Genomic DNA, 20161 nt, shown 5'->3' with positions numbered 1-20161 from the left:
TCTTTTCCTCTTAGCAATCTCCTCTCCAACTGAGGACAGCAATGCACATCTCATGAAGTTGCTAGGAAGACCATATTGGATCAGGAATGTCTAGCAGGGCCCTTAGCATTTACTTTCATCATGTTAATAGCAGTCTTTTCTCCAAGGTGGCAAGAATCTCCCCACTCTGAGTCCATGCGGTTCAGGTTGATTTTCCAGCCAAGCCTCAAGGAAGAGATTACAGTAGAATTCTCTGTATTCTGAGAATTCTCTAAGTCCACTCCCCAAGGACACTGATGGAGGTAAAGATTTTATCGAGAGGTTTCTATTTTTATCAAATCCATTTGTGGCCTAAAGGGAACAATTAGGGCACATCTGAGCATATATAGCTAGGAGCTCCTTGTCACCACTACATGCTAAGAACCTGCTCTTTCCTGAGTACTTGGACCCAGGAAAGAAGCATGAAGTGGCTTGGGCTCCTTGGGCTGGTGACCCTCTCAGAGTGTGTAGTCATGTAAGTACAGGGACTGTAAGTGGCATCACCTCTCTTTCTGGGTTAGGAGGTAATATGCAATCATTCTTTGACAGTTTTAAAGTTCAACCCTCACTTATTGATAAGTCCTTGCTATGGGTATCATGGGGCTCTGGGGTCTTGGGTAGGCCTGCAGAGTTGCACAATTCTGGGGGTGCCAGTCACAAAATGATCTATGTTTACTCTGGAATTCTTCAGTCCACAACCTATGCAACTGTAAGTGTGGTTCTGTGGAATAGCATTTCTCTTTCGTTTGCTTCTGGGTCTCTTCTCTCCTCCCTCTCTAATTTTGTGTGTATGTGTCTGTCTTTATCTTGATGTCTCTCATTTATCTCTTCATCTCTTTCGATGTCTCTGTGCGTTCAGAATTCTCTGTGTTGTTTTCTTTCAGTTTTTCAATTTTGATGCTTCCTTGCTTCTTTATCCTCTTAATTTCCCTAATTTTTTCCCCATCTTCTAGCATCCTCTCTCACCGCTCTCTTCTATTCAACCATGGAGAAAGAGTGGTGGGGTAATTCTTGTCTGCTTTCCCTCTGAGAAGCAGTGTGACCATAGCCAAGTCACAGACTCCCTAAATTTCAAATTCCTCCCCTGTAAAAATGAGGATATTGATGCCCCTTTTAACTCCCTCTCAAAGCTTAAGAAAGATACAGTGGGATGGCCACAGCAAAGGCTTTCATTGTTGAGACTTCCTATATAACAGGTACATTACATCCATCACATTACTTAACATGCAAAACATTCTACATTGGGAGTGGGGATTATTACATTCCACCTTTTTATCAAAGGGAAACCGAGACTCCAAATGGTCATATGTCTTACTCATGATTACACTTGATGCTTTTGAACTGTGGTGTTGGAGAAGACTCTTGAGAGTCCCTTGGACTGCAAGGAGATCTGACCAGTCAATCTTAAAGGAAATCAGTCCTGAATATTCATTGGAAAGACTGATGCTGAAGCTGAAGCTCCAATACTTTGGCCACCTGACGGGAAGAACTGACTCATTGGAAAAGACCCTGATGCTGGGAAAGATTGAAGGCAGGAGGAGAAGGGGATGACAGAAGATGAGATGGTTGGATGGCATCACTGACTCAATGGACATGAGTCTGAGCAACTCCAGGAGTTGGTGATGGACAGGGAAGCCTGGCATTCTGCAGTCCATGGGGTCGTAAAGAGTTGGACACAACTGAGTGACTGAACTGATGATTACACAACAGAACCTGTATTCAGATGGAGGTCTCTGACATGGTCTTTGCATGGTATTCTGATAAAAAGATAATACTCATAAAAATGCCTGGAAAATATACAGTGCCATTATAATACCGGGTACGGCAGTCATACTATAACACAGACAGCTGACTGCTGCTTCTTTGTTTCATTTTCTGCACGCTTGGTGGAAGAATCCCTCTAATGAAGATGAAGACCATGCGAGAAACTCTCATGGAAAAAACTTGCTGAACAATTTCCTGGAGGAACAAGCTTATCACCTGTCCCAGAATTCCTCTCATGACCAGAAATTCTTATCTCACCCCCTGAAGAATTTAATGGATGTGAGTATATTCGGAGGATGGTACGTCACAGCGCCCCCTGGTGCTCTGGCCTAGCACTGGGGCTCACCTGGAGGTGCCAGGTGGGATGTTGGGGCTGGGGCCCCTGCAGGAGGCAGAAACAGTGGGGAACAAGGACGCCATTCCCAGAGGAGAAGGGACTCTCATCCTCAACTCTTGGGCTGTGTTGGCTGGGCCCAGCATTATCAGCTAGCTGGTGAACACCCATTTCTGTGCCAAAGATATTAGTTTGAGGGAGATTGTTCTTTCTGAAAGAAGTGGGCCATTGAGTTACAGATAAAGGGTGAACTATAACCGATCAAAAGATAAAGCCAACTGCACATCAAGTGTGAAACCTCAGGCAGAGAAAGTTTATCCTCTGCAGATCCAAGAATGATAACAGTAAAAATGTACTGAGCCGATAAGGCACTTGAGGACGTAATAATCTGACACTATATTTATAGTTATTGACTTTAGAAAAAGTCTTACCTCTTCTTCACGAATGCACAGGCCACCCTTAGAAGCAAAGAGTAAATACATGTCAAATGGAAAGGCCACCTGTGTGGTGTATATAGGACACGGTCTGAGTTTAGAGGGAGTGGCCTGGGGTGACCTGGGAGGACCACATGGAGAAGGAGGCACTAAGACTGGGGCTTGAAGAAGAGGCTGCAGAGTTTCTCAAACGAAGTCACTGGACTTCCCTGGGGGTCCAGTAGTTATGACTCTGGGCTTCCAATGCGGGAGGTGCTGCTTCAATACCTGGTCATGAAGCTAATATCCCACATGCTGCTGAGCACAGGGGGAAAAAAAAAGATCAAATGCAGACACCCTTGTGAGCAAAGCCTGTAAGCTGCATAGCATTTGGAAGATGATCTCAGGATGCATGTGACACCCAGAGGGAGACAGCAGTGTGGGAATTGAGGGGAGCCAGATCTGCACTGACCCACCCTCTTTGGCTCCCGTAGCTAGTCTATTTTTGTAACATCACCACTGGGACACCCCCTAAGGAGTTCTGGGTCCTCTTTGACACCGGCTCATCTAAACTGTGGGTGCCTTCCATCAACTGTTCCAGTCCTGCCTGTTGTGAGTACTCACCCCTCGCCCCATCTTGTACTCACCTTCCCACCCCCTTCTCTACCCTTGGCAACTGACAGACACTCATCTCTTGGGTCTGCAGATACACATATTACCTTCAACCCTGAAGAGTCCTCCACCTTCCGGTATACAAACAAGTCCTTCAACATCATAAGCGTGTCTGGGAGGATGAGCGCAGAGCTTGGCTATGACACCGTTTGGGTAACATGGCAACAGAAGCTGAGTCAGGACAGGTCTTGGGAATGACCACTGCTTACCCCTCAGGACCCTGTTCCTAGGGAGACAGCACCCTTGCTGACACACAAATTCCCAGAGTGGCTAACTCAGAGAGGGTCTTGGAATGTGGACTTGCAGCTCCTTTGCCCATGAGCAGCTCAAGGTTCATTTTGTTGGGAGCAGGGAGAGATGAGAAAAAAGCACCCACTTTCATATTTTCAGACTGTGCCGGGCACTTTCTTGCAAATAACTGGTTTAATCCTGCAACAACCTCACGTAGCAGGTATTATGATTAGCTCCATGATACAGATGAGGGAACTGAAGTGCAGAGAGTAAGGGCCTGGCCAAGGTCACACATCTGGTAAGTAGTAGAGCTGGTCTGGCCAGTCATGACTCAAGCTGGTGGGGTGTTTGGGGAGAGGATAAAAGTGATCTGAGGCCTCTAGGGGAAGTCTGGGGCTTCAGATATCCAGTCTGGGAAAGCAGGGGTCACAGATGTGGGAGGGGCCTGATAAATGGTTTCTCACTCTATTGGGCTTTTGAGAATCTAATAAAAGCTATGACCTGCCTCCTCCAAAGTACCTGAGTATTCCAGCCCCCGCCTCTCTCTCTCACACACACAAATAGACATTTCCAAGTGTGTGTTTCCGAGGCAGAGTTTTCATAAGAACCCTTCCAGTGACATTGTATAATGGACTTCTGTCTTCTGGGCAGATGCAGAATCCACAGCGCACCTCTATGAATTCTGTCCATTTCTGTCATCAGATCATAGTGATGCCAAAGAGAAGGCTACCCTGCACTCTATTCATTTTGTCCACAAGGGGGAACCGCTTGGTCCTGAGTCTTGATTGACCCATATGTACACAAGGCATGAAGTCAACTTGACTCATTCAAATGATGTTTGCCAGAGGAGCAGCTGTTGTTAAATACATAGCCCCACACAAATGGAACCTGAATTCTTGTCGCAACTTGGTCTCACCATCTGAGATTAAATGAGGCCAAGGCCAGGTCTCAGCTATTCTCTGTGGTTCTAATGCTATCGGCATACCAACCTGTCTCAGCCCCACTTCCCAAACTGTGATGTTGGAACACTCTCCTCTTCCACAGATTGGCAACCTTGTTAGCATTGCTCAGCCATTTGGCCTGAGCCTGGAGGAGTTCGGGTTCAGTCATGTGCCCTTTGATGGCATCCTGGGCTTGAGCTACCCCAGCTTCTCCACCCCAGAGATAACCCCCATCTTTGACAACCTGGAGGAACAAGGTGTCATTTCTGAGCCTGCCTTTGCCTTCTACTTGAGCACGTAAGTCTGAGCTGGACAAGCTCTCTCTTCAAATTAGCTGTAAGATGCTTGCAGTCGCGTAAAAAATTACAGACCACCTTTTTCCTGACGGATAATCTAGCCCATGGAAACTGTGACCCCAAGGTCACATCTGGCCCCACCACTGATTTTTGTAAATAAAACTTTATTGAAACACAACTGTGCTTGTGGGCTCAAGGGCAGCAGCTTGGTCCATGGGGATGGAGGGAAGAGAGAGCAATGATAGATGTCAGGAAATGGGTTGGAGGAAAAGAGAATAGGATTTTCTGAGGGACTTGATATGGAAGAAAAGAGAGGGATTGCGGGAATATTTCCTTCCTTCCTAACATTTCACTGGGAGCCCAGGATGAGCTACACAGTTTGCAGGAGCCAGTACAAAATGAAACAGTTGGACCCCTTGTTCAACAAGTATTAGGAATTTCAAGACAGAGTGACAGAGGTGACGGGCCTGTTGCATATGGGGCCTCATGGGTAGTACATCATGGATGGTGCAGGTCACCATCAGTGAAGCCGACCTTGGGTGCCCCTGAACCCATGCCCTTGGTGACTTCAGGACTTGACTTTTCTGAAAAATGACAGTTTAGGTAAGGAAAATGCCAGACCCTTCCAGCATGGGTACCCTGAGGGGATCTGGGAGCACTCAGGTCACTGGAGGGGACCAGGCTCTCTTCAGAAGCCCAGTCAGTTTGCCCAGCTTTGAACCTCTTTTGTGCCACCCATTGGTTGGTGACCAACTTTGGTTGGGTTCTCAATCCTTCTAAACCTCAATTTCTGCATCTATAAAATGGGGACTCCAGTAGTGCCTCTGATGGGTGGACAAGCCCAGCCCTCACACGGTGCCTGGCAGTTTCTCTCCTCCAGAGAACCCCTCTCTTCCTTCTCATGACATCCAGAAGGAGAGTGGTAGCGTGGGGATGATTGATGGAGTGGACCACGCTGACTACAATGGAGAGCTCAACTGGGTACCAGTGACCAAAGTTGGGTACTGGCAGATAACCATGGACAGGCAAGCCTCTCCCTCTGAGGGTCACCCCAAGTGATGCTCTCACACGTGTGCATGGACACATGCTGACACAAAATGCTCTCAGACACTCTGTCAAACACCCAAACATACACTGCACCCCACAGACACACATACAAACACACAGAAAGACACAGATGCACACACAGGCACAGATACAAACACACAAGCAGACAGATACACACACACACAGACACATACACACAGACACACACACAGACACACAAACACAGAGACACACACACAGATACACACACACAAACACACACACAGACATATACAAACACACACACAAACACACAGAGACACACAGATGCACACACAGGCACAGATACAAACACACAAGCAGACAGATACACACACATGCAGACACACACACACAGATACTCACACACAGATACACACACACAGACACACACACACAGATACACACACACAAACACAGATACACACAGACATATACAAACACACACACAAACACACAGAGACACACAGATGCACACAGACACACAGATGCACACACAGGCACAGATACAAACACACACAAGTAGACAGATACAGACACATGCACACAGACACACAAACATAGATATACACACACAGATCACACAGAAACACAGATACACACAAAGACAGATACAAACACACACACAAACACAGATACACACAGACACACAAACACACACACAAACACACAGAGACACACAGATGCACACACAGGCACAGATATAAACACACACAAGCAGACAAACACACACATACACACACACACAGGCACACAGACACACACAGACACACAAACACAGATACACACACAGATACAAACACAGAAACACAGATACACACACAGACATATGCGAACACACACACAAACACAGATACACACACAGACACACAAACATACACACAAACACACAGAGACACACAGATGCACACATAGGCACAGATATAAACACACACAAGCAGATACATACCCACACAGACACATACAAACACACACACAAACACAGATACACACAGAAAGACACACAAACACACAGACAAACACAGATACACACACAGACACACACACAGACACACACACAGACACAGACACACATACACATACACATACACACACACAGACACACACAGACACATACACAGACACACACACAGACATACACACACACATAGACACACACAGACACACAAACACATATATACACAGACACACACAGACACATACAGACACACACAGACATATACACACAGACACACATACACAGACATACACAGACACACACACAATCATAGACACACACAGACACACACATAGACACAGATATAGACACACACAAGCAGACAGACAGACAGACACAGACACGCACAGACATATACAAACACACACACAAACACAGACACACAGACACAGACACACATACATAGACACACAAACATACACATAAACACAGACACACGCCCATGGGTTCATAATCACCACAGACTCCTGCAGAGACTTCTCACTAGGTCCTGAGATGATCCAGAGAGGACTGGGCAGCCTGGGGAGGGCTGTACTCACTGTCTTGTGAGGCAGGAAGCATGGGTTGAGTGAAGAGGATCACATGAGTTTCATCATAGGGTTGTGATAAAATGACCAACTGTCCAGGGTTACTGGGACCAAGTGAGTTCTCAGCATATAGAACAGGCAGTTAAAAATACAAAGTCCTGAAAAAAATGGGGAAAACTGTTCTCCTTTGGGAGAAGTTAGTCAGTTGGAGTTAGTCAGTTAGTCAGTCACCAGTGGAGAGAGGTTGACTGCAGTTTTGAGACCTGAGAGCAACTCATAAAAAGAGATATCCCATGTAACTGTAGCTCCCCACCCCACATACTGGGCACACAGTGGGGCAAGGGCTGTGACTTAGAGAATCAGGAAGCTGGGTTCCAGAAGCGGCTGAGAACAAGGGGCAATAATTGAGGAGATTCTATGTGATACTCTCAGAGAAAAACTGAGCTGTCCTTTGGAGGTCCTCTGGGCTGGCTTGGGCATCCCCTGGCCAGGGCCTCAGTGTCTGAGCCTGGCGAGGAACCAGTGCTGGGAGACAGTGTCTCCCAGGGAGCCTGTGTCTTCCCCACCACCACTCTAAGCATCTGTTGCCTCAGGGAACCTCCATTTTCACTATGTTGGTTGACCCATCATTGGTCAGAAACCAGATACATGTCTCTGGGTGTTCACCATTCATTTTTTAAATTATTCATTCATTCCTTCAATAAACATTGTGCATCCACTGTGTGCCAGGCACTTTAGTGAGGCAATGAGAATAAAACTTGCCCTAACATCTAGTAAGGCATATGTACATGAAATGACTCACACACATAGTGAATTACCGCTTTGGTGCATGCTAGTCGTGAGGAAGAGTCTAGAGAGAGTGACCAAGACAGGAGACTAATCCACTCCAAGGGAAAGACTTCCCTAAAAATGTGGCAATTAAGCTGGAACCTGGAAAATGAGGAGAAATTAGCTAGACAAAGGGGATGGTGGTCTTCTAGGAAGGGCGACAAGAACCTGTCAAGGCCCTGAGGAGTGAAAGGGCCTGGCAGTTTCAAGTACTGCATTCAAGGATGTCAAAGAAGGTGACATGACCAGAGCAAAGGAAAACAGAGTCAGGGCAAGAGCTGAAGCCCTGACTGTTCAGGAGACTTTCAGGGAGGGGACAGTCATGGGGGAGACTCAGAGTGACCCTGGTGCACGCTTTGTCTTACTGTCTCCCAGCATCTCTGTGAACGGGATGGTGATTGGTTGTTCCGGTGGATGTCAGGCCCTTGTGGACATCGGGACCTCTTTGCTGATTGGCCCAAGTAGAGTGGTCACCAACATCCAGAAACTCATCGATGCTATTGCCTCCAAGGATCACGAGGTGAAGGGTCATGCCACAGGGTCACTCCTGGTCTCCTTGCATACCAAGGATCAGCAGGACCAACCTCCAGCCTCTCTCTTTCTCTTACAGCATGTGGTTTCATGTCAGAGCATTGGGGCCCTGCCTCCTTTCATCTTCACGATCAACGGCACTGACTACCCTGTGCCCCCTCAAGTCGATATTCGATACTCGGCAGGTGAGGGGCCAATCCCGTGGGCTGACTCTCAAATCTGGGACTTGCCGGAATCCTCTTTGGGCTGCTGCTGGGAGGAGGGCGCCCTCTGCAGGTCAAGTCACACCATTGCAGATGTTGCTGAGCCCCTCTGGCTGGGCCAGTGCCTCCCACAAAACCAACCACGTGAGAGTAAAGGGCAGTCTGGGACATCTATCCTCTGGAAAGAAATGTGGAGACACCATCCCGTGCTGGCATGATACCTGGCATAAGGAGAAGGGAACGCTAAGGTCCTCTGCCCTCAAAAGTCTTCAGTTCAACCAAAGCCTTAAAATGGATAAACCTGGAAAGTCAGCTCTAGCAATCTCTGAAATAGGCCATGTGACAAGGAGGGTGGCTGGGGATAGTCCCAGTGTGCTGTCCCACCATGGGGGTTGACAGTCTCCTTTCCCTTCTCACAGTTGTCCTGGTTTGGATGTTAACCTACCTGGTTACCCCAGTCCTCGGCTACAACTTCTCCTTGCTAAGCCCCAGTCCCCCACTTTGTGAGTCGGGGTACCCGACCCCTTTGCGGGGAGGTTGGATGCTAAGGTGAATAAAGGGTGCACAGTGACTGCACAGCTCCGGCACAGGGTTAAGACTTAATGTCAGCTCCCTATGGGAGTTCAGGGAAGGCTGGCGGGCTCAAAGAAGGCTTTAAGGAGAAGACATTTCAGTAATTCTAAACCCCCAGCCTCATGGAGGCATAAGGAAGCCTGCTTGTGTTTAGGCAACTCTATACTGGATTCCACGCACATGGTACCCCTTAGGGTTGTGCAAAGGGGTGCTGGGGGCACATTAGGGGTGATGAGGTCTACAGATGAAGAGGGCATCAGGGTAAGTCACCAAACTCAACCTGGAGTGCCATGGAGGATAAGAGTATGTCCAGGAAGGCTTCCTGAGTGCAGTATAAAGAACAAGTTGTGGGCACTGGTATATTTAAGATGGATAAACAGCAACAACTTACTGTGTAGCCCTGGAACTCTGCTCAATGTTATGTGGCAGCCTGGATGGGGAACCTTGGGGGAGAAGGGCTACATGTATATGTATGGCTGATTCCTTGTACTGTCCACCTGAAGCTCATGATATTGTTATTTGGCTATAAAATAACAATATAAAATCAAATTTTATCTCCTCATCACCTGAGGAAGTGGGGTACACCCAAGAACAAGAAGGGCCAAGACATGTGGTTGTCATGAGGCAGGGGGATACGGGAAAGGAGGATTGGGAGTTTGGGCTTATTAAATGAAACCTCATATAGAGGATGGATAAACAACAAAGTATTAAAATAAAAAATGTTTAAGAAGAGAACAGTTTGTGGTGAAGAGAGAGAAAACAGGCATTCTCTGCAGAGTAAACTGTGAGTGGAGGTGAGAAGGGAAGAAACAGCAGAGCATGAGGGGAACTACAGGCCACTCTTGGTCTTTTAAAAAAATGATTGTAGTATTGTTGATTTTTTAGTGCTGCTCTAAGCTCTGCTGCAAAGCAAGGTGACTTAGTTATACATATGCAAACATATATATATGTATTTTTCATATTGTTTTCCATTGCAATTTATCACAGGATATTGCATATAGTTCCCATTGTTATACAGTAATACTTTGTTGTTTATCCATCCTCTATATTAGTTTTTATTTAATAATCCCAAACTCCCAATCCTCCTTTCCCATACCCACCTGCCTCATGGCAACCACATGTCTTGGTCCTTCTTATTCTTTGCTGTCCCCCACTTCCTCAGGTACTGATAGAACCACTTGATTCTTACCAAAGGAAGGAAATGAAACCAAAAAGTATGCCGGGTCTGGATATCGATAGGTGTGGCAGGTAGTGGCCCAGGGTGATTGATGTGTGTTTCTATCTCCCCAGAGTTCTCAGAACGTCTGTATTAGCAGCATTCGAGGGGGCACAGAGGACTTGCACTCCTCGGAGACCTGGATCCTGGGTGATGTCTTCCTGAGGCTGTGTTTCTCGGTTTGTGAAACAACAGGGTTGGCCTGGCTTCTGCAGTGTAAATGCTGTGGCTGCTCAGGAGTCAGTCAGGCCCACTCCAAACACACATTTTCTCAACTCAGTGCACATCTGCTAGGGATGCTGGTAAATGGTGTTTGAAGCTCTGCAAGCCCTATTCTCAGTAAAGAATAAAGGATTCATCTCAATGATGCTGATATGAATGGGTGCCTCTCTTTGGGCAGAGGTAGATGGTATCTGGGCAGGACCTAGAATCAAGTCTGAACTACTAGTGAGAGGAGCCCAACTCCAACTGACTTCAAGGAAAGGGGAGGGTTATTGGAAGGATACTGGGGATCCAGGATCTGGGATATAGGAACCAGAGAAGATCCAAAGATCTCAGGGACTGGACCCAAGAAATCAGAAGCTATCAGCTCACAGTTTGACACCCTCACTCTTTCTCTTCTCTCTTAGATTCTCTTAGCCTGACAACTTTCTTCTTTCAGGCTTCTACACCTACTGAAGGACTCTGCAGCTGCCTGCCCCAGGGCTTTATATCTCTAAAGCATCTAGTCAGTAAGGAAAGAAACTCAGAAGGCATCAGGGCTCCAGGGAGGGATCTGATTGACTCAATTCAGATCCTGAGTCCATTTCTGGACCAATCGTATTGGTCGGGGCATGGGGTCTTATAATTGGCCCTACATGGTCATGTGGCCCTGACCCTGCACCAAATGTGATTGACAGTTTACTCCAGAATCACGTGACTAGAGATTGAGAGGCAGCCACAAAGGAAGTGTCAGGGAGAGACTCTAGACCGTGGAAGAGTTTATGGCTGCCCCACCAACTCCACCACCTCCTCATTCAGAGAGACGGTAAGGGGTAATAAAATGATACTGTATTCTTGCCATTCTGGAGGAACATTGGCAGTGACCTTCTGCTGCAGGGAGAGATGGGTAAGGCCCTTTACACTGAGATGGTTCCCTTCTGTTTCTCCACCCTAGTCACCAGCTCTCTTCCTCCCACACCTGCTTTGTCCTTTCCAGTGCCACTTTGCAAGTGACAGCCCCGTGTGGATTCCTGAGCCATCCTCCTCAGGGTCCAGCAAGCGCCTTCCTTTGACCTCCAGTGATGCTGGGGAGGATGCCATTCATGTAAATGGGGGAATCCAGGGTGCACAGAGCGCTCAGCCTCTCTGAGCTTCCTTCATGGGCAGAGCCACAAACTATTTGGTTCAAGCTGCCATGGTTTGCCAGTTTTGGAGTGGAAGTATCACTTTTTCCCATTTTGAGACCCTAGGCAGAGGCCCAGGCTGGGGACAGCAGGGTCAGAGTCAGATCCAGAATAGAGAAGGATCAGGAAAGAATAAATAAGGTGGAAAACACAGTCATCTTTTCATTCAGTACAAATTTACTAAGCACCTACTATGTGCTAGGTGCTGTGGTGGACCCCAGGGATAGAGGGCTGGGCTAGGAACTCACCTCCAAGTCATGGAGACAGATAAAGAGACAACTCCCAACTGGGAGGGCCAGATGGAGAAAATGACAATAGTGTGGATGGGAGGCCAGAGGAGTAAAGGGCTTCCTCTTGAGGGAGACAAGGAAAGGCTAGCATAGCATGAGAGGAGGGGTGTTGACATTAGGCTTGTCACCCTGATCCTGTAACACACCCCTAAACCCTGCAGTTACTATCTGTGTGCAGCTTGGCCATATGTCCCGGGTATATGTGCCCGACCACTTTGGGAATGCCCTGGATTATGATCGACATGTGGAGAGTGAAAGAGGTCCAGTTGCAGAGCTGATAAACAAGGAAAAGGTGAGAGAAGAATAAGTTATTTTTCTTTAACTGTAAATATCATGGACCAGGCTTAATGGAGAGGCAAGTGAACAGTTTGTCAAACTCATTCTCCAAGTTTTCTCCATGGAACCATAGACAATGGTGCTGTTGGTGAGAAATCACCAAGAAGAACAAGAATAACAGCTCTGGTTAATTATAGATGCTAGCTCACTGTCTCCCCATGAGCCCTGGGAAGGCATGACCCCCATTGTACAGAGGAAAGATGTCTCCTATCTTCTGGCTCCAACACTTGTGATAGATATGTAGCCACCCTCAAGAAATACACTTTAATTAAATGAATGGATGAGTTAGTATATGCTTCCACTTGAACGCAGTGCTGCATCCGTGTCAGGAGACATGCATGGTCTCAGCATGGCTACCACCATGATATCACCTGGAAAAATCACTCTAGATCAGCCTAAGCCCAGGACTGGAGCTGGTGCCTGTTAAGGTACTCCTTACTCTTAAGGCTCTATATTTGTAGCCTGTGACACCAACATGAGGGTAAATCTGATCTTTAAAGCAACAGTCTTACTCCACCTTCCTTCCACTTTTATCCACTCCAAATCGTAGACCAAAGATTTATAGCCTTCAGAGATAGAAAAGGTAGGAAAAACAGGAAAGAGGAAGATCTCAAACCCTTCTTGTAAGAGTGCAAATTAGTACAGTCTTGGGTGATGATTTGTCCTAAATATAAGTACAGCTTTTGTCCCAGGAATTTTGCTTGTAAGATTTATGTAAATCTATGATTAGAAGCACCCACAAACATAAAGAAGCAAGGATGAAGTCCTCAGAGTCTCTAACAAAGGTGAAGATCTGAGACATCCCAAAGTCCACTCAACATAAAGTGTCCACCGCATAGACAGGCCATCATGCAACCAACTGCCTGAAAATAGTATTCAGTGTTAAGAGAAATCCTTCCAATAGGACACTGAGAGAAAAGAACAGAATATAAAACAGCATGATCCCAGGCTTGCAGAGCATGTGGAAGACAGTGCAGCATCCTCACCAGGCATATACACCCTGGATTTTCTGCCTTGATTCAGACGCCAGGACAGAAGTCAGAGGGTCAGGCACAGGTGACAGCAAGGCCACCGTGGGAGCCACTGAAGACCCATAGGGCCCGAGACAGGGTGGAGAGCCCTGGGAAGTGGGGAGGCATCCACAGGTACAGAGACAACAGCTCTTTGGTGGGGGTGATACTTCCCACTCTAAGGGGATCAGACTGGGCCTGAGACAGAAAAGGAACGGGTGTTGATCTATATTCCCTCCACAGAGACAACGTATCACTGTTTCCTCACCTAGGATCTAGTGGAAGATAACCAGAACCCTAACTGAGCCTGCACTTCTGTTTTCTTGGCTCTAGGAGGAGCTAAAGCACTGGCCCTGATTACTCCCCTCCTCACCCTTACCAGCCATCCTTTCCTTGCCACTACTTCAAACCTGAAATCACACTACAAAGAGAGTTGTAAAGGCCTTTGGTTTCTTGTCAGTTTACCTTATCTCCTAGAGTAACACAACACGCTGTTACCATGACAACCTGCACAGTTCAATCTCTCCATATTATAGGGGACTAAAAGATCTTCATGACCAAGATAATCATGATGGTGTGATCACACACCTAGAGCCAGACATCCTGGAATGTGAAGTCGAGTGGGCCTTAGAAAGCATCACTACGAACAAAGCTATTGGAGGTGATGGAATTCCAGTTGAGCTATTTCAAATCCTGAAAGATGATGCTGTGAAAGTGCTGCACTCAATATGCCAGCAAATTTGGAAAACTCAGCAGTGGCCACAGGACTGGAAAAGGTTAGTTTTCATTCCAATTCCAAAGAAAGGCAATGCCAAAGAATGCTCAAACTACCGCACAATTGCACTCATCTCACATGCTAGTAAAGTAATGCTCAAAATTCTCCAAGCCAGGCTTCAGCAATATGTGAACCGCAAACTTCTAGACGTTCAAGCTGGTTTCAGAAAAAGCAGAGGAACCAGAGATCAAATTGCCAACATCTGCTGGATCATGGAAAAGCAAGAGAGTTCCAGACAAACACTATTTCTGCTTTATTGACTATGCCAAAGCCTTTGACTGTGTGGATCACAATAAACTGTGGACAATTCTGAAAGAGGTGGGAATACCAGAGCACCTGACCTCCCTCTTGAGAAATCTGTATGCAGGTCAGAAAGCAACAGTTAGAACTGGACATGGAACAACAGACTGGTTCCAAATCACGAAAGGAGTACGTCAAAGCTGTATACTGTCACCCTGTTTATTTAACTTATATGCAGAGTGCATCATGAGAAACGCTGGGCTGGAAGAAGCACAAGCTGGAATCAAGATTGTCAGGAGAAATATCAATAACCTCAGATATGCAGATGACACCACCCTTATGGCAGAAAGTGAAGAGGCACTAAAAAGCCTGTTGATGAAAGTGAAAGAGGAGAGTGAAAAAGTTGGCTTAACGCTCAGCATTCAGAAAACTAAGATCATGGCATCTGGTCCCATCATGTTATGGGAAATAGATGGGGAAACAGTGGAAATAGTATCAGACTATTTTTTTGGGTTCCAAAATCACTGCAGATGGTGATTGCAGCCGTGAAATTAAAGGGCACTTACTCCTTGGAAGAAAGGTTATGACCAACCTAGATAGCATATTAAAGACATTACTTTGCCAGCAAAGTTCCATCTAGTCAAGGCTATGGTTTTTCCTATGGTCATGTATGGTTGTAAGAGTTGGACTGTTAAGAAAGCTGAGTGCCAAAGAATTGATGCTTTTGAACTGTGGTGTTGGAGAAGACTCTTGAAAGTCCCCTGGACTGCAAGGAGATCCAACCAGTCCATCCTAAAGGAGATCAGTCCTGGGTATTCTTTGGAAGGACTGATGCTGATGCTAAAACTCCAATACTTTGGCTATCTGATGCGAAGAGTTGACTCATTGGAAAAGACCTTAATGCTGGGAGGGATTGGGGGCAGAGGGGAAGGGGATGACAGAAGATGAGATGGCTGGATGGTATCCCTGACTCAATGGACGTGGGTTTGGGTAGACTCTGGGAGTTGTTGATGGACAGGGAGTCCTGGCGTGCTGTGATTCATGAGGTCGCAAAGAGTAGGACATGACTGAGTGACTGAACTGAGTGAACTGAAGCCCTTTGATGTAAAAAACACCTGATGTTGGCCTTAGAAACCTTTCTAACCCTGCTGTTTAGTGAGAAAATCTGTGTTGATCTGATGAGCATTCTTTCCCCAGGATGATATCAGCTGTGAAATCAAGTAACCAGACAGTCAGTCATCTAACTTCCCTCAACACTTGGCAGAAGCAAATCACCAAGCATGCACATCTTATTTGCCTCAAAACACCAGTGACCTGCCTCACAAGTTGCAAAGTTGCTAAGTATACTCCAGAAAGGATACTTTTCCAGTTGTCTTTATCTTTACAAATTCCTTGGTTTGGGTTCACAGAGATCTCTCCACATGTCCCAGTGCTAAATAGTTTACACAGCATGAAAGGTAGGGGAAAGAGCTTAGGGCTTGAGAATCTGATGAAAAAGAAAGTTAAAGTGTTAGTCGCTCAGTCATGTCCTACTCTTTGGAAGCCCATGGACTGTAGCCTGCCAGGCTCCTCTGTCCAAGGAATTCTCCAGGCAAAAATACTGGAGTAGGTACTCATTCTCTTCTCCAGGGTATCTTCTTGACCTAAGGATTGAACAAAGCCTGAAATGCAGGCAGATTCTTTATCGTCTGAGCCATGAGGGAAGCCCCTGGTCAAGCTAGGATTTAAATTGGGATTATTGGGCTTCCTTGGTGGTTCAGATGGTAAAGAATCTGCCTGTATTATTTTGTTGGGTTTAGTGAATACATTTATATTTTAAATTGCTCTCTCTCTCTCTCTCTTTTTTTTTTTTTTACTTTATTTTGCTTTACAACACTGTATTGGTTTTGCCATACATCGACATGAATCAGCCACGGGTGTACATGAGTTCCCAATCCTGAACCCCCCTCCCACCTCCCACCCCATATCATCTCTCTGGATCATCCCTGTGGCCTGGTGACACGTACTGGTCACTGGGGTCCCTGAGGTCATACTTTTTGCAGAAAGAGGCCACCTTGAATTTGCCACGGTGGTCCCCAGATTAGTTGCTGAGAATGCACTCATCAAACTTCAGTGGTCTTTCCTGCTCATCTCCCATTTTTTATTTTATAAATTTATTCCTAAATAAGTTAAATTTATTTAAATCATGTAAACTGTACAAATACAAAATTGTGATTACAAACATGCTTTTCAATATTTATTCTTAATTTTCTTCTTTCCTTCTTCCTTTTTTTAAATCTACACAGTGTTTCTATTTTTATTTAACTATAAGCAAACAGCAGAATTAATGCAACATCCAGAATGACTTTTTTTTTTTTCTTTTAACACCAAAGAGTGATCAAGTTAACAAGCACAGACTTTCAGATTTCTGGATAATCTCTTACCGAGAACTGCTGCTTATCTAGATGGCCAGGCTTTAATAGCAAAGCAACTTCCTCTCTGTAGCTTTTTCTGGTATTGCTCTATACAGAAGCCAGAGTGGGACACTGATACCCAGTAACCAGCCTGAGGCATTGGAGGTTAGTGGACATGCTGGCCTCTCATTGTCTTGGTGAGACAGGGCTGTGAAAACATATGCCATTAGGTGCCTTCATACACAGTTCTGTACTTGGGCTCACAAAGGCAGAGACAGTCAATCTCTTCTTTGTTTTCAACCTCCCTTAAAGATTCTTTGATGCTCTGTTCTAATATTGCAGACCTGGTCTTTTTACCAGAATTTTTTTTTCTTCTTTAAAATCTGAGTTGTCATTCTCATATTAACATTTTGATAAACTCCATCACAGTAGCAAAGTAACCCCCACCAAAACACAGTTCAAGTTTGATCAAAACATAAACCCCCTAGAATGATACAGGGCAGGCAGAAGGAAAGAAAAGTCACCCTAAACCTAAATCTGACCGCTCAGGACTCGGGCAGGGAGTGGCGGGGTAGGGGAGTGGTTTGGGGGGAGTATGGGCAGAAATCTACATGCATCACTAAAGGGAAACACTGTTTGGGAACTCTGGGACAGTGTCCCACTCCTCTTCTTCTCAGACAGCTGTTCATAGAGCTTGGACACATAATCATACCATTCGGCTTGGTGACACATACTGGTCACTGGGGTCCCTGAGGTCATACATTTTGCAGAAAGAGGCCACCTTGAATGTGCCACTGTGGTCCCCAGATCAGTTGCTGAGAATGCACTCATCAAACTTCAGTGGTTTTTCCTGCTCATAAACCAGCCAGATGTAGCAGTGCAGGCCTGTGCCCTTGGGAGGCCCAGAGCCCACATAATCCGAGAGGACCGTGCCACTGCTGATGTCATTGCCCTTCATGTTGACCACCAGAAAGTGGTGCCATTCCCTGTTTTTGGGCGTCCTGCCTGCTAGGAGCATCCAGATCTGTTAAGACCAAGGTGTACAATTTACCTGAATCAAGCCCATCCAATGCATTGCTGGTGGGCCGGTTTTTAATCTGGGTGGGTGTCAGCACTTTGGCCAGTTCATCGACCTCCGCCCAGCCATATTTGACCTGCAGCGGGTGATGCAGCCTCTAATCCACTTCCTGCAGGCTCAAGGGCCCAGGCCACTTCCTGAGGTCTCCCGGCATCACAGAGCTGAGGGGGTTGCACAGCAGGGAAAGAGGCTGGTGGACTCCCGAAGCGGGGCAGCATAGGTTCCCAGCAGTCTGCCTTTCCTTCTTTCCTTTCTTGTTTTCCCCACAGATTTACAGTCTAGCATATGTCCTTTCTTTTGATCTTATCCAAATCTATATCTACAGGCCAAAAGAGATGGAGGAGCAGCATGGGAAGAACCAAAGAACAAAGCACAGGGACATGGATGAAGGGTGGTGGCCCTTGTTACTGATAATGAATGTTCTGCAGTAGGATCACTCCCCTCACCCTTCTGTGTACCCACCACCCTCAAGTTTGCTATGACCATGGAAGTTACTTCAGCCAGTGGAATTTGGTAGAGGTGATATGTCACTTACAAGTGAAGTGTTTGGAATCAGATTCTAATTTGCCTCACACTCCCTTCCCTTGTATCCAGAAGGAGCCTCCATCCACTTTGCTCCCTGAAAGGGTGTGATGAGTAGGGCCCCCTGTCCACCAAAGTCAGATGTGAGTGAGAAATAAAGCTTAGTTATGTTGAGACTTTCAGATTTGGGGGTTTTATGTGTTCATAGTGTAAGTCACCTCTTCACTGAATCAGAAGGGTATAACAGGCACTCCTATTTGTCTCATTCATTTGGTAACTAAAACCCCAGTTTAGGGCCATTTAGCTAAAAAGTTCATTTCCTAGCCTTTCTTTCACCTCAAAATGCCTCTGTGACTTCATTGCAACCAGTGAGAAATGAGTGAAAGTAATTTTATAACTTTTGATTATGCTCTTTAAGGAAAGGGACATATCCTGCTTCCCCTTCTCTGGAATGCAGATATAATAACAGGAACTAGAGCAGCCATGTTAGATCAGAGGTGACTATCACGTGTTGAAGATGACTTTCAACAAGAAAAACCGGGGTTCCTATCACTGTGGACTGACTGGAACTATTATTGTATGAAAATGTATTGCATTTAAGACAAAATTATTTAGACTTTGATTACAGCCAGTTCAGCTTGTAACCTAACACTCATAACCCAATAACAAGTCTGTGTATTAGCCTTGTTTTGACATTAGAGTCTGGTGGAGACAAGACCTACTCATGTGGACTTGTAAGAGAGTCAAGTTAGAGCTCTGCCCTCTGGAAGCTGTGGTCTAGTATGGGTTTCAGAAACTCAAGCAAGAAAAAAGCCATATGGCAGGGACAGCTTCAAGATGCTGTAGGAACATTTGCGAGGTGAACCTATATCAGTCCTGGTGTCAAGGAATTGCCTGATTAGGGAACCATTATAGGTCAACCTCCCCAGAAGTAGCCCATGACTCAAGGTTTCATGTACAAGTGATTTATTTCAAAGTTCCTCCCAGAAGGATTTCCCTGATGGTCCAGTGGTTACTGATCTGCCTTCTGGAGCAGGAGACATGTTGGACCCCTGGTTTGGGAAGATTTCATATTTTGAGAGCTACTAAGCCCATGGGCCACAAGAACTGAGACTTCAGGCCATAGATCCTATCATCTGCAACAAGAGAAGCCATTGCAATGAAAAGCCCACTTACCATGTCTAGGGAGTAGTCCCCACTCTCTGAAACTAGAGAATGCCCATGCAGCAAGGAAGACTCAGCACAGTTAAATTTTTTTAAAAAGGGCCTTCCAGAGAAACCAGTGAGGGCACAGGGAGATTAGGACAGGAAAAGGGATGAAGCTAGCTCGAGTGTGATTTCATGCAAGTCTTGGGGAGGGAAGCTGCAGCCTGTTCCCACAGGGAACTCTGGAACATAAGTTTGCCTCAAAAGTATCCCAACCCAAGGCTAGAGAGCTGGGCTTTCACACTCCCACCAGCACCTACATCTCAGCCTTCAACTGACCTGGTTTCTATAAGCCCCTGCCTTAGGTCCTCCAAAAA

General features: G+C 46.1%; 1 protein-coding gene and 1 pseudogene across 1 annotated transcript; one reads left to right on the top strand and one right to left on the bottom strand.

Moving 5' to 3' along the window:
- Positions 1-440: 440 nt before the first annotated feature.
- Positions 441-15869, top strand: LOC128068568 (pregnancy-associated glycoprotein 2-like). Its single transcript, XM_052661683.1, is given in 14 exon segments — positions 441-493; positions 1912-1949; positions 1952-2061; positions 3024-3141; positions 3236-3354; positions 4477-4674; positions 5582-5694; positions 8462-8606; positions 8697-8802; positions 9548-9654; positions 10684-10788; positions 11808-11915; positions 12463-12576; positions 15843-15869. Coding segments are annotated over 14 exon segments (1461 nt in total).
- Positions 15870-17569: 1700 nt separating this feature from the next.
- On the bottom strand, positions 17570-18270 carry LOC128068567 (phosphatidylethanolamine-binding protein 1-like; annotated as a pseudogene).
- Between the last annotated feature and the right edge of the window lie 1891 nt (positions 18271-20161).

The sequence above is a fragment of the Budorcas taxicolor genome, chromosome 25 (genome assembly GCF_023091745.1).
Source record: "Budorcas taxicolor isolate Tak-1 chromosome 25, Takin1.1, whole genome shotgun sequence".
Taxonomy (NCBI): Eukaryota; Metazoa; Chordata; class Mammalia; order Artiodactyla; family Bovidae; genus Budorcas; species Budorcas taxicolor.
The sequence above is the reverse complement of the archived record's forward strand: the minus strand, read 5'-3'. Positions and strand labels throughout refer to the sequence as shown.